This window comes from Zingiber officinale, chromosome 6B (genome assembly GCF_018446385.1).
Source record: "Zingiber officinale cultivar Zhangliang chromosome 6B, Zo_v1.1, whole genome shotgun sequence".
NCBI classification, from domain to species: domain Eukaryota; kingdom Viridiplantae; phylum Streptophyta; class Magnoliopsida; order Zingiberales; family Zingiberaceae; genus Zingiber; species Zingiber officinale.
In genome coordinates this window covers 11,139,433-11,162,550 of record NC_055996.1, presented here as the reverse complement: position 1 = coordinate 11,162,550, position 23,118 = coordinate 11,139,433, and the positions used below count along the sequence as shown (strand labels likewise).

Here is a 23,118-nt window from a genome sequence, read left to right as displayed (position 1 = left end):
TAACTTCCTAAATTTATTTTCTAATAAAAATATATTTTCAATGTATTTTTTAAAAACTACAACTTATAAAGTAGAGTTTTATGAATTTAGAGAAAGATTTACCTGACTTTACTTCTTATTATTCATTTTTTTATAATGAAAATAAGAAAATGATTGATATATTCAAAACAATTATGTATTTAATAATAATGTTCTCATTTCATCCTATTTCATTTGTAATATAACAAATCATTTTTTGATTTATTTTATATAATAGTTTTTATCATATGAATTAAATTTCATTAGATATTTTTGAGTAAAAGTGAAAATAGCATGAGTATTATTATTAAATTAAAATATAAAGATATCAAAAAATTATTGGTGTCAACGCGCTTTGACGTTTTTTTAAACATAATTTTAATGTCTCCTTTGATAAATTGGAGTCAAGCTTAAACGCTTATCCTAATCGATCAATCACATCGACTCGTTGCCGACGCAAACATTCTTCAATTCCGAGTCACTTTTTAAAATCTCTCGCTCTCTCCCAGATCGGATCTCTCCTCCTTCTCGCTCACTCCATCTCTCCCACACTCTCTCTTCCTCCACTTCCTCCGCTCCGCCTCTGCCAGGAACAACCCATTCAGCTGGGCTCCGTCGAGATCTCGCTTAGGGTTTCGCAGGAATCGCCGCCATCAGTTATTCCCTTTTTTTGACTCTGGGTAACCACTCTCGACTCCATTCCGATTCCTGTTGCGATCTGGGCTGCGATTTTTATTTGTCAGTCTTTGGCGATTCGTGGTTGTTTTGATCTTTTCTGTAGATATTAATTAGATCTGTTTCTTTTTGGGCAATAGAGTTCTTATTCTGGGTTCGATTCGCAAATTTTTTAGATTTATTTCCAGAATTGAAACTATCGGGTCTATTGGTAATATACGACCTGTGTGGCCGGGATTCCTGGGTCGATCCTTTCTTTTAGTGGTGAATTTATTGCTTGCATGATATTCAGGGATTTCTCCACCATCTGTGCTGCAAGCACAAGTATAGTTGCAAAATTCTATGCTTTTCACTTTGTTTTATATTTGATTCTTTTGGTTTCTTCGTTATTTCAATTATCCTTTTTCTTATTTGTTTTACTGACAATCTAGAAATTGAGATCATGTGATTCATATGCTTATTGATTTCAGTTCAGCCTTTTCTTTAACGGGCTACAATTTTTTCAACACCAATAAATTATTTGAAACATCTGATTATCGTGGGTTTTTATTCTTGAAATTTCAAAGTACTCTGTGATTCTTATTCATAATTTTGTATTGGAGGTTTGTTGTACGCTAGATCACTGAATTCTTAACAGTCTGCCTTGATTTTAATCCTTGCGACTGCAGGTTACCGTATGTTTGACTACGTGGATTAGGAAGTGGTATTAGATGATATATTGAGTTCCCTGAAACCCGGCTCTCCACTAGAGCTCTATTTTCAAAATGATAAGGGGGAGAGATGGCAGCCAAAAGAAACACTTGATCCCATCATTGTGTGTTGGGTTCCTTTTTCTAGTCTTTTTGGTTCTATACTATGGCTCCTTCTTTGGTACTCAAGGGAACTATGCTAACTCTGCAATAGAGCATGGTACTAAATTTTCGAGAACGATTGGTTGGTCTAATGTGGATAATTCAGAGTTAGGCAAATCAGACGAGTCTATTTTTAGTCAGGAGGGAGATGATGGTCCTGTACCAAAAAGCTTTCCTGTAAGTGCACATGGAACTAGCCATTTGTCTCTTGGATCATCTATGGATTTGGATACTCTAATTAATTCTCTTTACTTCCTTCAGGTCTGTGATGATCGACATTCAGAGCTCATTCCTTGCCTGGACAGAAATCTTATATACCAGACAAGACTTAAGCTGGATTTGTCTGTGATGGAACATTATGAAAGACATTGCCCACAGCCTGAAAGGCACTATAACTGTTTGATTCCCCCACCAGCTGGGTACAAGGTTAGACATGCAAGATCAGAGATGTTCTGGACATTTTACTTCATTCTCTGTGTCACTGTTCTGTTTCATGGTCTCTGAGTCTTGTAAGTACTTACCTGTTACCTGTTTTTGGTATATGATGCTGTAGGTACCAATAAAGTGGCCAAAAAGCCGAGATGAAGTTTGGCAAGTGAACATTCCTCACACACATCTAGCACATGAGAAATCTGATCAGAACTGGATGGTTGTAAAGGGAGATAAGATTGTTTTTCCAGGAGGTGGCACTCATTTTCACTATGGAGCTGGTAAATATATTTCACACCTTGCAAATGTAAGTCCACTTTTTGTATGAATTAATGCTGTGAGAAGTTTCTTTTTCTTTTCAATAAAATTGTTCCTATCATTCACGAATTTGGAATGTTTATGAAATCAAGTCTTTCTTTTTTCAATTTACTTGTCATTTTTGTGCTTCCCTGTGGGCCTTATTTTCCCTTGCGGTCTCTTATCTTGTTTGCTCGTTAATTTGTCTTGAAACAAAAAATAATAATTCTTTATTTGGATTGTCAGATGCTTAACTTCTCAAACAATATCCTAAATAATGAAGGAAGGGTCCGATCAGTTCTTGATGTTGGTTGTGGAGTTGCTAGCTTTGGAGGATATCTCTTGTCATCCGATATTATAGCTATGTCTTTGGCACCGAATGATGTTCATCAAAATCAGATTCAATTTGCTCTTGAGAGGGGAATTCCTGCCTACCTTGGTGTACTGGGGACAAAGAGGCTTCCTTATCCAAGCAGATCTTTTGAATTTGCACATTGTTCTCGATGTCGAATTGATTGGCTGCAAAGAGATGGAATCCTTCTGCTTGAATTAGATAGGCTGCTTAGGCCTGGAGGCTATTTCGCTTACTCATCTCCTGAAGCATATGCACAAGATGAAGAAGACCTGAGGATTTGGAAACAGATGAGTGCACTGGTTGAACGAATGTGTTGGAAGATTGCTGCCAAAAAGAACCAAACTGTAATATGGGTAAAACCATTGACAAATGATTGTTACATGAAGAGAGAACCAGGAACTCAGCCGCCTCTGTGTAAACCTAATAATGATCCAGATGCAGTTTGGGGTGTCCCAATGGAGGCTTGCATTACTCCTTACTCTGAACGTGAGTTTTTAAATTTTTTATAGGGAAGTATTGATTCTATATATAGCATCTCTATCTATAGATCTCTATATATTGAGGTATCCTGCATTTTCATTGTGTAGATGCTTTGTATATTTTTCTTTGATTAGTTTTATTATTCAAAGGTTCTGATAGGTCATTATTTATCCCACAAAATTGAAAAATACTGATTTTAGATGAAGTGAAAAATGTGACATTGACCCCCTGAATTAGAGGATTTAAATGATGACAAGGAATTAAACTATGCTGCGCCGAACTAGGAGTTTCTGTTGTATTTCTCAATCAGAAGCCTTTAATTCTCTTCTCTAGCATAAGCTTTGGTACCTTCTCCATTCCACCTAAGGTAGGTATTTTTTAACATTAATTAAGGATTTTTTTTCTTGTAAATTTTTCTACTGATTGAAGCAACCACTATATTTATTTACCAATAAAGAAATGCCGTGATTTATTTTATGCTCAATGTTCAAGTATGAGGTTGTTTGCCTGAATTTGTTTTCTTGATTGTTAAACCATGCCTACATAGTTGTGCCACAAAGTAATGTGTAGCCTGGAAAACATAATTGTAGTGTTTTTTTTTTCCAGTGTTAATTTCGTACAATCCCACTTAGGACTCATAAGTTTCACATTTAGCATATTACTGATGTATTATGGATATTGTGATGTAATTGACAAGTGATTGTATTTAATTGGGTTACCTTTTCCAAACCGACTCTTGGTATTGATACATGCAAATTCCAAGCTTTTTATCACGGAAAAACTACTGTTCATAGGTTCTTGAAGGTTTGACAGTTATTAGCCAATCTTTTTGGTTGTCAGATCACTAATTTTGAATCCACAGGAGGTTTTCTGCTGTCTCAATCAAATCTATGGCTCATTATTGTCTCCACACATAAAAATGTTGTATACTCCTGGAACAAGTTTTCTGGCGGTTTATGTTGGGTAGTAAACTTTTATATTTTAAGAATATGGGCATTGCTTTATGTATAACTGAAGAAGATGAACTGTAAATGATAGAGGTACATTGAGTAATGCACACAGAATTACACATTGATGCTTGAAATATTTAGATAGGAAAGGAGCATAAATTTTTAAACTTAGGAACAGTTTTAAATCTTTGAGTACCTCATCCTAATTATACTATGAAAGTTTCCATTTTCATCTTCATCAAATGTTTGTCTATTATCACTGATGCCATCCTTGTTGCATTGCTCTGCCATAACCATGATTGGATGGTGTAATTAAGTTAGGTTGTGTACCAATAGCTCACTGTAATCCTTTTATGCTAATTTTTGCGAATTTTCTTTTTTGCAGAGATTCAAAGAGACAGCGGAAGTGGATTGGCTCCTTGGCCAGCTCGATTGACTACCCCTCCTCCACGCCTCGCTGATTTTGGTATTTCAACAGACATGTTTGAAAAGGACATGGTAAATAACATTGTATATCATGTTTCGTTAATAACAATAGTTAGAGTACGGACATGCATGTAAAGATGTAATTCTTGTTGGAACAGATTCCTTTTTCTGACAATGCACATATTTCACAGGAACTCTGGCAACAGAGGGTTGATAGTTACTGGAGTCTATTGGGTTCAAAGATCAGACCAAATACACTGAGAAATGTGATGGATATGAAGGCAAACTTGGGTTCATTTGCTGCTTCTCTAAAAGATGTGCCTGTTTGGGTTATGAATGTGGTCCCAGAAGATGGACCTAACACTCTCAAGATAGTTTATGACAGAGGCCTTATCGGCACTACACACGACTGGTAAGACTATATTTCCATATGAGGGAATCTTCTGCATAGTAGTTTATATTCCTCCCACGTGCAACTTGTTGCATAGTAAATTCTCATATCTGTTGGATTACTTACCTGTCTATTTCAAATAAATAAAATTTTTCATCCTTGCTGATCATGACATGAGCTAAGTTAGAGTCTTGCTGATTCTATTTCAAATCGCTCATCAAAGCATTTTTGGTATTGTATCCAATTGACAATAGATTTCATAAGATATAAAAGAATGCTAGCTCTTTTTATTGAATTTTCTAAATGAGACAATACCATTGAGCAGTAGCGATTTGCCAATTCTTGTATAATTGTAGACTGCCCTGGTGTTTTCATTGTCATTCAAAGTGTAATAATCATATCATCCAATCTCAATTTCCTGCAGGTGCGAGGCCTTCTCAACGTACCCTCGTACTTATGACCTCCTTCATGCTTGGACCGTCTTCTCTGACATTGAAAAGAAAGGGTGCAGCGTCGAGGACCTGCTTCTCGAGATGGACCGCATTCTCAGACCAACTGGTTTCGTGATCGTCCGTGACAAGAAGCCGGTCATAGATTTTGTTAAGAAGTACCTGACAGCCCTGCTCTGGGAATCAGTAGCTACCACAGATGCCCAAGCCAATTCCGAAGACGAGGAAGTGGTGTTAGTGATACAGAAAAAACTGTGGCTGGTAGATGAAGGCACCAAGGATTCAGCATAATGCCCTTGGATTCTGGTGTCCATGAAGCTAACTAAGTGAAAAATAAGTATTCAGCATAAGTCCTTTTTTCTCTTCTTCTTCTGAGATTCGAGTCTCTTAATGGCTTGTTTCTGTTGGTATTGTGTTTGTAGACTAAAGCAGTTAAATTCATATTCCTCTTTTGTAGCTCCTTGTTGCCATATTTTTCTTTGTGGAACGCAAAACTTACTCGAGTCTCACTGGTAATTGATCTATGGGTTGCCAAATTCTGAAATATTTGATCTCTCTTTGGTCTGCTAGATTCCCACCGGCCGGTTATAACGATATGATCTCCATATCGAAACTGAGATCGGTCGGTATCAACAATCTGGTCTCCGTGTTGAAAGTCAAACCTGATACATGAACAGAAAGTGTCTGAGAGATGTTAGTGTGGTCCGATAACAGATAAATAAGGTTATGTGGGGCCACCATTTTCATTACCGGTTAATGTTTATGGATAGGTTTATATTTTACTTCTCATAGTTGATTTTGCATTGAGATATTTTATTTTGTATTAAACAAGTAGATGATGTTTAAAATGGTTATGGACAGCATTATTACTGATATTGTTTTTGATGATATTTTGAATATGTTACTTGATAATTGTTTAAAATGGTTTGATGATATTTTGAATATATTACTTGAAAAATGAATAGATGATGTATGCATGAACTTAGTGCTCGTTCTAGAATTTGATTGAGTCTCGAGTATTTCATATTTCTGGAGTCAACTCTTTGAATAAAGAGAGACATTGTGATGTTTTTTCTTCAAGAAATGATCCTTTCTTGTGATTGCGAAATACTTCTATGAACTAGTTGTGCCAACTTCTGGTTCATGCGGAGAGGTGAAGTTGATTTGAACAGTGTTGCTTAGGTCTAATCTCACATATTTGTTTTCAAAGATTTTTCTTCATCTAATTGTGAAGATGAGTACCTGAGCAACTACGTGTTCAATATTTTACATTTTAAAATTGTGTGTTTCTATTTCAAATTAAAATGAATCAAATTTAAATACATAAATAATTAAAATGAAAAAATTAAAATGTTTTTTGATTATTATAACATGTATGTTATTTTAAAAAATATAGATATTATTTTTTAATAATTTTTAATACATTAACTAATAAGGGTAAAATTAAAAATTTATTTGATTCTCATTACTAATGTTGATTCGAAACAAACATTATCAATTATAATCATATCTATTTCAAATTTTGAATCAAACACTGATAATATAATCCTGATTCTCATTCTCATTGATCATATAATCAAACTTATTATCATTTTGATTGATAAATTAACAATCTGGTCTCCGTGTTGAAAGTCAAACCTGATCCATGAACAGAAGTGTCTGAGAGATGTTGGTGCGGTCCAATAACAGATAAAAAAGGTTCTGTGGGGCCACCATTTTCTTACCGGTTTGGTTCGTAAAGCACCGAGTCTCAATAATGTGATGTCCACTGTAAAAAGGGACTAAATCAAAATGAACTGTCATTGTCAATCTCAAACTCTTACTAATGTTGATATTTAATATTGCTTCTACTCGTTGCAGCATGGTCGCGTGGCCTAATGGATAAGGCGCTCGCCTCCGGAGCGGGAGATTGTGGGTTCGAGTCCCACCGTGATCGTATTACGTTTTTTTTACAATGTAGTTTTTGGGCATCTTACGATCCACTGGCATTTAATTTCCCATATCAATAAAAATATATTTCACTAAAATTAAATTTATTATATACACATTTTAATTTTTATATAAAAAGCATCGCTACAAAAAATGTTCCTATGAATTTATTTTACTTTTAATATTATCTTCGCGATCGCATCCGATCCAAATTGTGGGGGCCACCAACATGCATCACCCTCCCTACCCCAAGTTGCCCACTCAATATTGACTTATTCTCCCTCACTTACTTTGCGATGAGTCGTTGTCAACAACCTCATGCTTTGTTCATCCAGAATGAACAACTCTACCGCCTCCATTACTTTAAATACTTTTGGTAAACACATTCATTTCTGTACTACTATTTCATCATCAAAATAGTATAATACAATCTAAAACCTAATTGACAAATGCAAAACTTACGAAATATCATACAATTCAACAGGTGATGAGATATAATCTATTAACTTTTTAAATTATTATTTCCTAGAAAATTTAGGGGGCGTTTGGTTTATTCTTAGGAATAGGAATCAGAATGAGAATCATTGTATTGTGGAATGAGAATGAGAATGAGTATGAGCATGAATATCACTCTTAAAAGTAATGTTTGGTTAGTTGCTTATTTTCTATCGGAATAAATCAAAATTTCTTTTTTTACCCTTAAAGGAAAATAAGAGAAAAAATTATATATGAGAGAAAGATGAATGTGAGAGAAAAATATGATGAAAGAAAATGATGAGAGAGAAAGTATGATGAGAGAGAAAATGGGATGCCAATGAATGAAGAGAGAGAAAGTGTGATGAAAAAAATGAGAAAAGAGAGTGTGATAGGAGAGAGCATGATGAGAGAAGATGAGAGAGAAAATATGATGTGAGAGAAAATATGATGGGTGAGGATGAAGAGAGAGAAAATGTAATGAGAAAAAAATGAGGAGAGAGAGTGTGATGAGAGATATTGAGGAGAGAGAAAGTACGGTGAGATAAAGTAAGATGAGAGAGAAAATGTGATGAGAAAAAAAGGGAATAGTGAGTGTGATGAGAGAGATTGAGGAGAGAGAAAGTCCGGTGAGATAAAGTAAGATGAGAGAGAAAGTGTGATGAGAAAAAAAGAGAACAGTGCGTGTGATGGGAGAGATTGAGGAGAGAGAAAGTATGATGAGAGAGAAAGTGTGTTGAGGAAAAAAAGGAGGGAGTGTGACAAGAGAGAAAATGTGATGAGAGTGAAAGTGTGATAAGAAAAAAAGAGAAAAGAGAGTGTGATGGGAGAGATTGAGAAGTGAGGAAATATGATGAGAAAAAAAGAAGGAAGAGAGTGCGATGGAAGAGATTGAGGAGAGAGAAAGTATGATGAGAGAGAAATTGTAATGAGAAAAAAAGAGTGTGATAGGAGAGATTAAGGAGAGAGAAAGTGTGTGATAAAATGACGAGAGAGGAAATATGATGAGAGAGAAAATATGATGAGAGAGAACAAGGAGAGAGAAATGATACGAAAGAAAAAATAAATAAATATATTTTGATATTTGATATTAAGGGAGAAAATTTTAAATTTAGATCAAGGGTATTTTTGGAATAAGAGAATATTTTGATTGATGAAAATGGGGTAATGGCTCATTGAAGGGGAGGTACATGAGAATGAGCTATTACCCAATTTCAAGGATTCATTCCCTTATTTGTATTCCTATTCCCATAATCCAAACATTAACAATGGCAATCAATGATTCTCATTCTCATTCCCCACTCCTATTCCCCTAAACCAACCGCCCCCTTAATTAATCTTAAGTTATGTAAGATTTTACCATTGATACCGCCGGTATTAGCTCAAGTCAACAAAATGTATCTACGCGATCCCATCCTGAATTGTGTCAGTTTGAGTTGAGCCGACTTCCTACCTTATTATCATTGGTCCAACCTCTTAGCACACGAAGAGACATAACAGTTACTATAATACGAAGATACACGACGAATACCATGACATTGGTTATAAAGAAATATGTGTTTTTTAAACAGTGCCTTTCCTGGGCTTCTCTCCCTAATATAAGGAAGGCGAGGTTAATCTCTAAAGAAGGATCTTAATTCTCATTAATATAATCTGATAGTTAATTTTTAACTTATTTTTTTGGTATTTTCTTCTTTTTTATTTTTGGAGCTCTCTCATAACTTAGTCGAATCCTTTGACGCATGTTATTCTCACAGAGTGACCACAACACGAGGAGAAGACTACATTACGAGAAAACTTCAACATTATCATTATTTAGTACGAGGTGGATTTATGTCTCCGCGTCATCGCCATACACAATAGATTTTATATTACTTTATTTTTTTTATTATTTAAGATTGATTAAACTTTATAATTTATGCACTAAAAATGTTAAGATTAATTTAAACTGTTTAAATGATTTTAACCATTAAAAGTTTTTTAAGGGTATTTTGATGAAATAGGTAAACTCTAGTATAATTTTAAAATAAAATTTAAAGTTTAATCTTTTTTTAGAAAATTATTTTTAATACTAAAAGAGTAATACTAATTTTATTTTACATTTAAAATGTCACCCATTTGATATAAAAATATATAGCGTATATTATTAAAATTACCATTTAAATTTCTCTAATATTAAAATATCCTATTATACCTCTTAAATTATTATTCAAATTGAGAATATTTTGGGGATAACATTAAAAATATACTGAGATATTTTGGTATGAATAAAATTTTAGGATATTCTAAAAAGGTTCTAGATTGGAGGCATTTGAAAATTAATTAACTGTTGAGGGGTGAACTGAAAGTTCTATTGTCTTTAAATTACACCTCAATTTCCCGTCCACCGCCGGCTGCATATAATTTCCCGCAACCACCGCCACCAGCTGCCTCGTAAGGTGACCACTTGCCCTCTCTCTCTCTCTCTCTCTCTACTTCTTCTTCTTCTTCTTCTTCTTCTTCTTCGCCTCCCTTCGAGTTGGAGAAGGACTCGAGATCCACAGATCGGATGGGAGGGAGCGGGTGGAGGAAAGCAATAAGGGGTTTCAACCTTTGCGTCTACTCTCCCCTTGCCGCCGAAGGCGGCGGCGACGTCGGTCCCCCTGGTGCGTCCTACGATCCCCCCGCTGCTTTGTCGCCGCCAGATCCGCCTGCTTTACAGCTGCCTACTCCCACTCAATCGTCCTCTGGCCTCCGCCCCCGGGTTTCCGCATCCGGCAGCGGCCTTTCCAAGGTAGAATGATGTTTTCGTTTTCTATTCTTCGTGGTAGTCATCGGAATCCTCTCTGCGCTATTGTTCCCATGGGGTTTCGGTTTTTGATTTATCGAGTGGGTAAGCAAAGGTTTCTGGATCCTTTTGTTCTTGAGTTGCGCCACTGTCCGCGCTTGGTCTGCCTTCTTCTGGATCTGTTTAGCGCTCTGCTAGTATTCCAATTAGCCGTTGAACGTGAAAGAAATTTGTTTTTTTTCCCCCTAATTCTCTACATGCTAGTTCCTTTACTTTCATTGTCACTGATGACCGGTCATCCTCCGTTGCATGTTGTTCCGATAAAAACAAAATGGTTTGTCAGTTATCCATTTGGATGCATACTCCTGCCCTAATTTGAAAAGCGCAACTTATTTAGTTAGCTGGTGTGTTGCAAGCTAGCAGCAGCAGATCTGGAGTTTTCACTGTCATGATCCTGACATTGACGAATGCAACACTAAAATCCACGAAAAAAAATGCATGGTATATGGAGCATAAGGTTGCTTATTCTTTAAAGTTCTCATGCTTTCTCTTAGATATGTCAGTCTCTTTCTACAAGGGAAGATCACTGTCTTAAGGCTTGATTTACTTGGGTGGAAAGATGGGAGGAGGGTGTGGAAGAGGGAAAACGTCACAAAATTAGAGATGAATGATGAACCAGTTTTGTACTTGTTTTCGTCTTGTCCCCTCATTTCCCTTACTAGTTACCCATCCAAGTAAAATCACATAAGGTAAATAAAGAATTAATTGACAATTCGGAAGACCATGTCCCTCTGAGAACCTACAGTAGATAATCCAGTCTATTGTTGGACATCCATGACTAATGTAAGAGGGGAAGTTTCAGAATTGAAACTGTGAAGATTACTTAAAAGTTCTCAGCTCCCAAGGGCTCTCTCTGCTGACACAAGAATTTAACATAAAAACCATATGAACTATTGTATTTTAGCCTAGGCTTTCAAGCTATTGCCCCCTGCACCACACTAGGTACAATTTTCCCTTTGCACTCCTGCTGAGTTCTGAGGGAGTTGGATTACACTAATACGTGTATTATTTGCTCAGAAAAAGTTCATTAAAGAGTTGAGCTGAAGTTAAAGAATTTTTAACTCACGCAATTCCTATGTGTTTGTGCTTCAGAATTTACAACTGGATAGACCTTAAAGTATACTCAAAAGTTCAGTAATTGTGAATTTTGTTGTAGATAATCATCAGCCTTATTTACAGGTTATTCCAACTCCAAATATGTTGATAAATTATTTTTATTAGCTTACTACTATGTTCTTTTGTTCCATGGATTGTCACTGTAGCTGGCGTTGGAATTTCATGACAGTTGCCATTGTCATGCCAACTAGCTGATGTTGACTATTTCATAGCTGTGGACCCAATGTTCTCTCTAGTAAAACAAGAGTTGTCTCAATCACATATTTATATCCCACATGGTGCTCATATACAAAGTGTGTGTATATACAACAACAACCAAGCCTTATTCTACTAGGTGGGGTCAACTATATACGTGTACGGAGAGAGAGAGAGAGAGAGCGCGCTAATATGTTCCTGACTCTTGCTGCATGACTATGCACGATTTTCACAGCCCTGTCAGAATTAAAAAAAATCCTAAACTATTTTTCTATTGTAGGAGTGTCACGTTGTAGCAATTACGATTTTGTAGCTACTACAACAACGTTAAACCACAAAGCAGAATGTTATAGCAGCTACAATTTCGTAGCTGCTACAACGTGGTTAGACTACAAACCAGAACATTATAGCAGCTATGAAATTGTAGTTGCTACGACGTGTCTAGACCAGAATGTTATAGCAACTATGATTTCATAGTTGCTACCACATGGTTAGACCAAATTGTTGTAGCAATTACGATTTCGTAGCTGCTATAACGTGGTTAGACCAGAAAGTTGTAGCAACTGGACTCAATCCAGGCGCCTGTGGGTAACATAGTCCAAGCGCCTAGACTCTTTAAGTCATTTGTATTTTTATTTTGAGATATATTATATGTATTTAGGGTTCAAAATTTAGGATTTAGGAGTTGGGTTATAACATGTTTGACTTAATAAGATTTTCCCTTTAGGGTTTAGGCTTCCCTCTTGGGTTATAATGTTCCAGATTAAAAATTTAGATGCTCACGGGGTATATTATATGTATTTAGGGTTTAAGATTTTATAATTTAGGGGTTGAGTTATAATGGATTTAAGCTAATAAGATTTTCCTCTAGGATTCAGTTTCCCTTTTGAGTTATAGTGTTCAAGATAAATAATTTTAGGTCCTCACGGGATATAATATAGATATTTAAGGAGGTTTCAGAGAAATTTTTTATTTTTAAAAATTTTAAAAAATAAAAGAATTGAGGAGCCTGGATTTAATCCAGGTGCCTCAACCAACAATTAAAAATAAAAACATAAAAAACCGATTCGAGGCGCCTGGATTAAATCCAGGCGCCCCGAAAAATTTGTTGCGGAACGGTCCGTAGCATAACATTACACTATATATATATATATATGTGTGTGTGTGTGTGTGTGTGTGTGTGTGTGTGTGTGTGTTGTTCCTGTCGGGAATCTGAGAAGACGGAGCTGCCGGCGGGATGTGTCTGGAATGTTGACCACATCTCTATGACCCGAATGGTGAGTTGTCTTCTGTGTTGATCAAGTCATCGGAAGACCTCCGGTCAACGCTACCTGCAGCCAGCGACCGGGTTGCCCCGGTATCTGGTACCTCGATGCTCGAGGCAGGTTCCGAGAATATATAAGCAGCTGAATAATAACAGCACAGGGAAATAAATACAAGATGAGTACGGTGACGTACCCTGGCCCCGGAGGGCGCCCTCGGATGGGTTGATGAGCTGATCGCGGTGTTGTTCGAGCCGTCGCGACCTTGACGAGTAGATGGGTGTGAGCCAGTTGAGGAGCTGGATCTGAGGGCGACGACATGGAATCCAGTGCAGCAGGGATCCAAAAATACGACACGTAGGCCGAATATGATAACGACTCGCAGGCCGACACACGACATGCAGGCCGGATTTGATAGCGGCTCGCAGGCCGGATGATACAAGTAACGCACAAGCATGATAACAGTACGAATAACGAAACACCACATGACTCGATGGCCGGAACCCCATCTCGACTCGAAGGCCGGCATAGACACATAATACGAGCGGCGCCGGCCGCTGGAGGCAGCGCTCGCTGTTGGAGGCGGTGATGGTGGCTGCAGGAGGCGGCGATGGTGGCTGCAAGAGGCTGAGGCGGCGCCCATTGGGGGCGACGGAGACCGTTGGCTACGACGCGTGGAAGCGGCTGCAGCGCGGGGAGGTGGCTGCAACGCGGGGAGGCAGCCGGCCAAGGGGCTGCGGCGTGCTAGCGAGCTCAAGCGAAGACCGCTGCGGGTGTCGTTGAAGACTTCCTAGGACGGCGGTGGCGCTCCCCAGAGGCATCAGTGGGGAGAAAGAAAGGAGGCGATGCTAGCGACGAGAGAGTGTGAAGAGGAAGAGGGAGGAGGGGTGGCTGGCCGGCAAACAGAGAGGGAAAGAAGAGAAGAGGAGGGGGAGAGGAATGGCGGTTGGGCTCGGCGCCGACTAGGAACGTGAGAGGAAACCAGCTCTCCTCTTGGCGGCCGAAGCAAAACTCGAGCCCTCCTCTTTTCTTCCCTTGTGCTTGGCGGCGGCGGAAAATAGAAGCACCCATACCCTTGGTTCATGGCGGCGGCCGAGGAAAATGAACCAAAAAATCCCCTCAACATGAACCCCTCCTCTACCTCTTAATGCCCTAACAGTAAAAAGACACAAATACCCCTCTCTTTCTCTCTAATTCTTATTAAGCCATATCCGTATCGCAAGCCTTCCTCTCAAGTCTAGTTGAAGGAGGCGCGAGTCCCACAGACGGCGCCAATTATGTTCCTGTTGAGAATCTGAGAAGACGGAGCTGCCGGTGTGACGTGTCTAGAATGTTGACCGCATCTCCATGACCCGAATGGTGAGCTGTCTTCTGTGTTGATCAAGTCATCGGAAGACCTCCGATCAACGTTACATGCAGCCAACGACCGAGTTGCCCCGGTCTCTGGTACCTCGAGCTTGAGGCGGGTTCCGAGAATATATAAGCAGCCGAATAATAACAACACAAGGAAATAAATACAAGATGAGTACGGTGACGTAACCTAGCTCCGGGGGGCGCCCTCGGATGGGTTGATGAGCTAATCGTGGTGTTGATCGAGTCGTCGCGACCCTGACGAGTAGATGGGTGTGAGGCAGCTAAGGAGCCGGATCTGAGGGCGACGACATGGAAACCAGTGTAGCAGGGATCCAAAAAGACCGCACGTAGGCCGGATATGATAACGGCTCACAAGCCGACACACGGCACGCAGGCCGGATATGATAGCGGCTCGCAGGCCGGATGATACAAGTAACGCACAAGCATGATAACAGTACGAATAGTGAAACACAACACGACTTGATGGCCGAACCCCCATCTCGACTCGAAGGCCAACATAGACACATAGTACGAGCGGCGCTGGCCATTGGAGGCGGCGCCTTTTGCTGGAGGCGGTGATGGTGGTCGTAGGAGGTAGCGACGATGGTTGCAAGAGGTTGAGGCGGCGCCCATTGGGGGCGGCGGCGCACGTTGGCTGTGGAGCCTGCTGGCTACGACGTTTGGAAGCGGCTGCAGTGCGGGGAGGTGGCTGCAACGCAGGGAGGCAGCTGGCCAAGGGGCTGCGGCGTGCTAACGAGCTCAAGCGAAGACCGCTGCGGATGCCGTTGAAGACTTCCTAGGATGGCGGCGGCACTCCCCAGAGGCGTCGGTGGGGAGAAAGAAAGGAGGCAGCCGACCAAGGGGCTGCTTAAATTTCTTTGTGGTCACTAACTTTGTAAGCATATTTGCAGCATTGTTTGCAGTGTGAACCTTCTCAAGTTGAGCAATCAACTCTCTGATCTTGTGAAACCTCACATCAATGTGCTTGGTTCTCGCATGATCCTGTCCGAAAGTCGAGGCGATGGATGCTGGGGGACGTGACGTTCCTATTGACCGTTGGTGGACTCCGAGCTGGAGGATCCTGCAATCACAGTAGCGTCAGTGCTGAGCCAGGGAGAGGTTCCCCGACCCTGACCCTCCGACGCCCAAGTCAGTCACCGGTGTGGAAGCAATGAAGCGGAGAAGCAGAGTAACAGTGTGACTACAATAAAGATTAGCATACCTCCGTCGAAGCTTGAGATCCTTTATATAGGGCTCTGAGGGCGCACACACACGCTCCTCGAGGCGTGCATGCTTCTCAAAGGTTTACCTGAAAAGACATGTCAGGAAAGCGTCTCTAACATCATACCTCAACGATCCGAGCATATCTCTGACATGACAGTGGAAGCTTCTGTCGTATGATACTCTGCCTAGCCATGCCTCCAACCATGCCGTCTGTTGGTGGCACGAGTTCCCACAAGGATATCAGCTGATCCTCCTTTCGTCTGTTAGTGGGCCGAGCGGGATGGTCGCTCGGCTAGCCCTCAGCCGTCCGGGTGGTCTGGCCCTTGGGCCGAGTGGAGTTGTCACTCGGCCAACATTCTACTATCCGAGCTCCGTTGTTGTGTCGAGCTATATCTGAGTGTGACTGCTCGGCTGTGATCCTGTTTCGCTGGTTCCAAGGTTCGATGTAAGTCCGAGGGAGCTGGCCGATCGGCGTATGTCTCGCCGCACACGGTTTTCTGAGCGTCGGAAGCTCGGAATGCGACCAAGCTTTGGTAACATCGGGTTGATATCGGCTTGGCTATCCTTCACCCCGGTCGAGCAAGTGGGTTGTCCGACCGACCAGCGATATAGGGGCGTTGACCGCCTATACTTTGACTTCCACCGTGGCAACGACCCTCTGAGGGGTGGGCCCTTATCATCGGATCAATACACTTGATTCTTCACCAAATAGATAGCACTCTGACTATCGCATAACAATTTGACTCCACCTTGCTGAACACCCAGTTCTCTGACCAACTCTGTAAGCCATAAAACTTTCTTCACTGCTTCAGCTGCTGCCATGTACTCGGACTCCGTAGTAGACAATGCAACAATAGATTGTATCATAAATTTTCAACAAATAGATCCTCCTGCCACAGTGAACACGTATCTTATAGCAGACCTCCTGTTATCTAAATCTCCTGCATAGTCTGCATTTACGTATTCAACAACTGAAGAATTTTCCGGTTGTCTACTTAACATGATGCCATAATCAGTTGTATTTCTTAAGTATCTGAAAATCTATTTCACTGCATGCCAATGTGGTTGACCGTGATTACAGAGAAACTTGCTTACCATACTAACTGCTTGCGCCAAATCTGGTCTCGTGCAAACCATGGCATACATCAGACAACCAACTGCACTGGCATAAGGAACCTTTGACATCTCTTGGATCTCGTCATCCGTTTTGGACACTGTGTACTGGATAACTTGAAGTGATGCGCCAGGGGTGTGCTCACCGACTTTGCATTCTTCATGTTGAACCTATCCAGCACCTTCTCCACATAGCTACGTTGAGACAACCATAATCTCCCTGCAGCTCTATCCCTGTGAATCTCCATCCCAAGAATCTTCTTGAATATCCACTTGCACACTATAACTTTCTTTCCTTCAGGAAGTTCCACTAGATCCCACGTTTGGTTCTTATGTAACGACTCCATCTCCTCTGCCATAGCACCAGTTCACCTGCCCTTCTCAGAGTTGTGTATCGCCTCCTGAAAAGATGTAGGGTCTCCACTGCTAGTGATAAGCGCATAAGATATTAAGTTTTCGAATCCGTATCTGGTGGGTGGTTTTACAACTCGGTTCGTTTTGCCACCAGCTATAGTGCGATGATTTGTGTGCTTTGAATTAGAATCATCGGAGTCATGAGTCTCTAGCTCCACCCGCATAACATCTTTCTCCATGTTGCTTTATGGTGTTTCCTTTCCTTCTTCCAGAGTACGTTGTAACATATCTTTCTCGTCAAACACCACATCTCTGCTGATCACCACCTTGTTTGTCTTAGGATCCCAAAGCTTGAAGTCTTTAACTCTTTTCTGATACCCCAGAAATATGCACTGCTTTGACTTTGTATCTAGCTTTGATCTTTCCTCACTAGATATGTGCATATAGGTTGGACATCCAAAAACTTGAAGATGAGAGTAATCTACTTGATTCCCTGTCCATACTTCGTCTGATACTTTGCCTTCTAGTGCTGCTTTTGGTGATCTATTAATGAGATAACATGCTATGTTAACTGCTTCCGTTCAGAAATTTTTTGCAAGCCCTGCATTCAGCTTGAGACATCTTGCCTTCTCAATGATTGTCCTGTTCAACCTTTCTGCTACCCCGTTCTGCTGAGGTGTCTTGTGAACCGAGAAATGCCTCATTATCCCATGCTGCTCACAAAATTCCTGAAACTTTAAATCTGTGTATTCAGTCCCATTATCTGATCTAAGGCATTTGATCTTTCTTCCGGTCTAGTTCTCTACTTCAGTTTTCCATAATTTAAACTTTGCAAAAGTTTCCGACTTGTGACGCATAAAAGTATACCCAAACCTTTTGTGAGAAATCATCAGTAAAACTCATAAAATACAAGTGTCCTCCACGTGATGCTACACTGGTTGATCCCAGAGATTCGTATATACGAATTCCAAAATCCCCTCCGTCTTGTTTGCTGTCATCTTGAATTGCACTTTGCTCTATTTTCCAAGAACACAGAATTTGCAGAATTTGAGTTTGCACGTCTTAACACCCTTCAACTAATCTCTCTTGTGAAGTTCTAGCATCCTACGTTCACCCATATACCCTAGCCGCATATGCCACAAGACAGTATTGTCTGATTAAGACTCCACCAAGGTAGCTCCACCTACAACTGTAGTCCCTATCAACTTGTAGATGCGTCCCGCTACATTTTGTCCTTTCATTACCGTCAGAGCTCTCTTGCTGACCTTTATCAACCCACTCACTGATTTATAATTGCAACAAATACCATCCAGTGTATTTAGTGAGATCAAGTTCTTCCTTAGCTCTGACATATATCTAACATCACATAGGGTTCTAATAACACCATCAAACATCTTGATTCTGACGTTCCCTATGCCGATAACTTTGCATGACACATCGTTTCCCATCAACACTGAACCAGAATCCACTGCCCTATAGGTGTCAAACCAATCCTTGTTTGGAGTCATATGATATGAACATGCAGAGTCTAAAATCCATACATCCGTCAGCTGCTCTGAACTTGATATAACTGATAGCATATCTCCATCACCGCTCTCTGAATTTTCCTCTTCAACTATGTTTGGAGACTTTGTCAAACTATCTTTGATCTCTGCAACATGTTTCTTTATCTCTGGACAATCTCTCTTTATATGACCTTTGCCTCCACATTTGTAGCACGTGATCACCTTCTTCCTTCTCGACTTAGAACGAGTCTTGTTGTTGTTGCCATATCCATGTCGAGATTTGCTTCTACCACGCTCTTGGTTGCTATTTACCACAAGTCCTTCTCCTTGAGAAATTTCATCGCTTGTTTTCTTCCTTTGGTTAAAACCTAGCAACGCACCCGAGATCTCCTCCAATTTGAGAGTTTCCTTACTCCACATCAAAGGAGTAACCAAATTCTCGTACGTAGGAGACGAAGGTAGAGAATTCAACAACATCAACGCCTTGTCTGTGTCTTCGATCTTCACATCAACCCGCTTCAGATCATTTACAATCTGGTTGAATAGATGTGCTGGCTCAGATCGGTTCCTTCTATCATCTTCAGTCCGAATAATTTCTGCTTAAGATACAGCTTGTTTGTCAATGACTTTGACATGTACCGGCTTTCTAGCTTTTGCCAAACTGCCACCGATGACTCATCGTCCATGACATGGTACATCACGTCATTCGTAAGACAAAGTTTGATTGTTGATACTGCTTTCGCCTGAAGTTCTTCTCAATTTGACCTCTTCATGCTTTTCGGTTTTCTTTCTCCTAGCGCCTTCACCATGCCTTGTTGCACCAACAAGTCCTTGACAATTCTTTTCCATAATCCAAAGTTTTCGATTCCGATAAACTTCACCATATCAAACTTTGCAGAAGTTGTCCCCGACATGTTGAAGAAATCCGCCAAAAGTCTATAGCTCTTATACCAATTGTTACGCAAAGAAAGGGGCAACACCTCTCAACCTCTAACGTGCGGAAGAAGAGGTAGAGAGAAAAGAGATCGCGTGGAGCAACAGGGCAAAGACGCACAAAAGGAGAGCAAACACGAGGAAGGAGAAGAAGAGAAAGAAAAAGAGTTACCGTGGTTCGACGACCTGTCTACTCCACAAAACGACCGAAGCTTTATTAGAATTCTCTCTATACAAGAGAATCACATCTAATGATTCTTGTGTTTGTTGTTGTACAATAAGTTTACAATGACCTCTATAAATAATGCACAAACCCCATACCCGGTAAAATCATAACAGAATTTTGTTATGAAAAATCGCAACAGAATTCTGTTATGAAAAACAGTAACAAAGTTCTGCTATACAAAATCGTAATAAAATTTTATTACGAAAAATTTTAACAGATTTTTCTTTCATAACATCCATCGCATTGAGCTCATCCAAATATGAGCCACCCGTCAACACTGTTTATCGAGGTAATACATATTAAATTTAAGGTAGAATAGTTTGTGTTCTATTGTTGTAATTCTAGTTTGCATACTTTTATTTTTATATTGTGTTTGCATACTTTTATTTTTATATTGTGATGGATTCAACAAAATTTTACTTGGTTACCTTATTTGACAACACTTGTTTTTTCCCCCCTTGAATTTCGAATATTTTCTTTGGGTAAAAGCCCATTAGGGTTTACATAGGTCAATTTTCATTACATTCTGACCTTGGTTTGACAGACAGGTTTTTTATTCCTTTCAGTAAATTTTCTTTAAGGATTTAAAATTCTCTTCTCAATTAATCTGCTCTCATTGTTTGGTTCATCACATATAAGTTCCTGGTCTGTGTGCATTGTTTTTTCAATTTATTTCTATTAACCAGTATCCTTTTCGTTTTATATGGCAACATAATGTCAGGACATGCTTCATGAAATCTAACCTCCCTTTTTATCCATATCTAGAGGACGTGTGCCATATGTCTGACGACTATGACACCAGGGCAAGGTCATGCAATTTTTACTGCAGAATGCTCTCATAGCTTCCACTTCCATTGTATCACCTCATGTGTTAAGTTTGGCAATCATGTTTGCCCAGTTTGTAGAGCCAAATGGAAGGAAATACCATTCCATGTATCCTCTGATTCTCCTCGTGCAAGGTCAAGAGTTAATCCAGTGAATATGAATAGGCGTCAAGCTCATATGAGTTTTCAGCATCCCCTCTTGCATAACTTAGAGCCTTGCATTTTCAATGATGATGAAACATTGGACACCACCTTCAAAACTTCTGGAGTTTGCTATAATGGATCCATCAACACAGTAGAGATAAAAACATATCCAGAATATTCAGCCATTCCAGAGTCAATTTCGACGGATAACTTTACAATTTTGATTCATCTCAAGGCTCCTCTTGGTCCCAGAAATGAAATTTCCTCAAAAAATGTCTATGTAGATGCTGAAGATTCCAGAACACATCGAGCCCCAGTCGACATTGTGACGGTGCTTGATGTAAGTGGTAGCATGTCAGGCATGAAACTTGCACTTCTGAAGCAAGCAATGGGATTTGTGATCCAAAACCTTGGTCCCCTGGATAGATTGTCTGTTATTGCCTTCTCATCCACTGCCAGAAGGCTCTTTCCTCTCCGTCGGATGTCTGAATTTGGTCGCCAGGAGGCATTTCAGGCTGTCAATTCACTGACAACAAGTGGTGGAACAAACATCACAGAGGGACTCAGGAAAGGTGCGAAAGTGATCGAAGAACGCAAGGAGAAGAATCCTGTCTGTAGCATCATTCTACTGTCTGACGGGCAGGATACCTATCTCCTTTCTCCCACGCTGCACAATGGCCAACACACTCAACCAGACTATAGATCGCTTGTGCCATCATCCATCCGAGATAGAACTGTCCATAATGTACCTGTCCATGTTTTTGGATTTGGGTCTGATCATGATTCCATATCAATGCATTCCATCTCTGAGACCTCTGGGGGGACATTTTCGTTCATTGAAGGTGAGGGTGCAATCCAGGATGCATTTGCTCAGTGCATTGGAGGGCTTCTTAGTGTGGTGGTGCAAGAAATGCAAGTGCGGCTGGAGTGCCTCCATCACAATGTACAACTAGGGTGGATAAAATCTGGCCGATATGCTAGTTGGGTTACAGATGGTCGACGTAGTGGGACAATAGATGCTGGGGACTTGTATGCCGATGAAGAGAGGGATTATCTTGTCTCTGTTAATGTTCCTCCTGATCACCATGAGACTCATCTTCTGAGAGTTAGCTGTGTGTATAGTGATCCTGTCACCAAGGAGGTAATTAATCCAGCAGCTGTAGAATTGAAGATTTCTAGGCCAGAGTTAGTAGTGTCTCAAACAATGTCAATTGAGGTTGATCGGCAAAGGAACCGACTCCAAGCTGCTGAGGCTATGGCCGAAGCACGGGCATCTGCCGAACATGGTGAGCTCTCTGAAGCTGTTCGTTTATTGGAGGACTGCCGTAAAAGAATTTTCGAGTCTGAGGCTGCAAAATCAGGTGACCAATTGTGTGCAAGCCTGGATGCAGAGCTCAAGGAGATGCAAGCAAGAATGGTCGATCGCCAACACTATGAAGCAATGGGTCGGGCATATGTTTTGTCCGGGTTGAGCTCCCACTTGTGCCAGCGGGCAACTACACGGGGGGACTCAACCAATAGTGGAAGCTTTACCCAAACCTATCAAACCCCTTCCATGGTCGACATGCTGCAGAGGTCACAAACATTTAGTCCCGCAACGCGGCAATCAAATTCAAAGATGCGGCACACACTGTCATTCCCTGCAAGGCCTAAACCCAGGTAATTGGCTAACTTTTAAATTGGTTGCTGAAACAAAATGGGCTAGTTCGGGAAGAATGAAGAGAAGCGGATGTAGAGAGTTTTAAATTGACTCTGGAGCTATTGTGTTAGCAAATAAGTTGGATTGGTTTAGATTGGGATTTGTTCTACCTTTTTTTCTTCTTCTTTTGATCGAAATATTTGTTCTACCTATTGTTAAATGGGTTTTAATGGTTTGTAAATAAAGATTGCATGTATATGAAAGTTAAAAAAACATCAGTTTTTGTGTTTTTTTTTGGAGTTGATGAGTCCTCCGGAGATCGTAATTTTGCTTCAGAATCCTACATTGTGTTAGATGGATATAAATCCCGTTGGGACACCTAGCTTCCGGATTGACCGCTCCTTGATCTATGATCCTGAACTCTTTGATTTCGTGTTTATCATAAAAGGAAATTTGGAAAACTATTTTGAAAATTAGTTTATTGCTCACCATTCGACCATGAGGATTCCGAGAGGAATGTGTTAAATCTATCTGTTGGCCATCTATTTGTATCACAGGAATCACCGTATATAGTTTCAACACAGAGCTTGCATCAGGCACAGGTCATGAATTTGCATTCCTGAGTGAAGGCAATCACTGGCATTTGCATCTCATTTATAGTTGCCGAGTTGATAGAATC

General features: G+C 40.3%; 2 protein-coding genes and 1 non-coding gene across 3 annotated transcripts; all 3 read left to right on the top strand.

Moving 5' to 3' along the window:
* Positions 1 to 429: 429 nt before the first annotated feature.
* Positions 430 to 5,777, top strand: LOC121991961 (probable methyltransferase PMT3). The gene is made up of 8 exons (XM_042546043.1): positions 430 to 698; positions 1,362 to 1,721; positions 1,806 to 1,970; positions 2,098 to 2,280; positions 2,517 to 3,111; positions 4,441 to 4,553; positions 4,673 to 4,893; positions 5,297 to 5,777. Exons 2-8 carry the CDS (start codon positions 1,458 to 1,460, stop codon positions 5,610 to 5,612), a joined length of 1,857 nt encoding a protein of 618 aa, XP_042401977.1. The 5' UTR covers positions 430 to 698; positions 1,362 to 1,457; the 3' UTR covers positions 5,613 to 5,777.
* A 1,407-nt stretch (positions 5,778 to 7,184) lies between these two features.
* Positions 7,185 to 7,257, top strand: TRNAR-CCG. The gene has a single exon. It is a non-coding gene; the product is annotated as a tRNA-Arg (tRNA).
* A 2,861-nt stretch (positions 7,258 to 10,118) lies between these two features.
* On the top strand, positions 10,119 to 22,729 carry LOC121991960 (E3 ubiquitin-protein ligase WAV3-like). The gene is made up of 2 exons (XM_042546042.1): positions 10,119 to 10,497; positions 20,598 to 22,729. The coding sequence occupies exons 1-2, from the start codon at positions 10,273 to 10,275 to the stop codon at positions 22,461 to 22,463; spliced, it is 2,091 nt and encodes a 696-aa protein (XP_042401976.1). The 5' UTR covers positions 10,119 to 10,272; the 3' UTR covers positions 22,464 to 22,729.
* The last annotated feature ends 389 nt before the right edge of the window (positions 22,730 to 23,118 follow it).

Bases quoted from the DNA above. Each gene is read 5' to 3' on its own strand.
- LOC121991961 (XM_042546043.1), top strand. From the start codon at position 1,458: ATGATAAGGGGGAGAGATGGCAGCCAAAAGAAACACTTGATCCCATCA. The intron at 2,281-2,516 runs GTAAGTCCACTT...TTGGATTGTCAG, and splicing joins ATATTTCACACCTTGCAAAT to ATGCTTAACTTCTCAAACAA. The intron at 4,894-5,296 runs GTAAGACTATAT...AATTTCCTGCAG, and splicing joins ATCGGCACTACACACGACTG to GTGCGAGGCCTTCTCAACGT.
- LOC121991960 (XM_042546042.1), top strand. From the start codon at position 10,273: ATGGGAGGGAGCGGGTGGAGGAAAGCAATAAGGGGTTTCAACCTTTGC. The intron at 10,498-20,597 runs GTAGAATGATGT...ATCCATATCTAG, and splicing joins CCGGCAGCGGCCTTTCCAAG to AGGACGTGTGCCATATGTCT.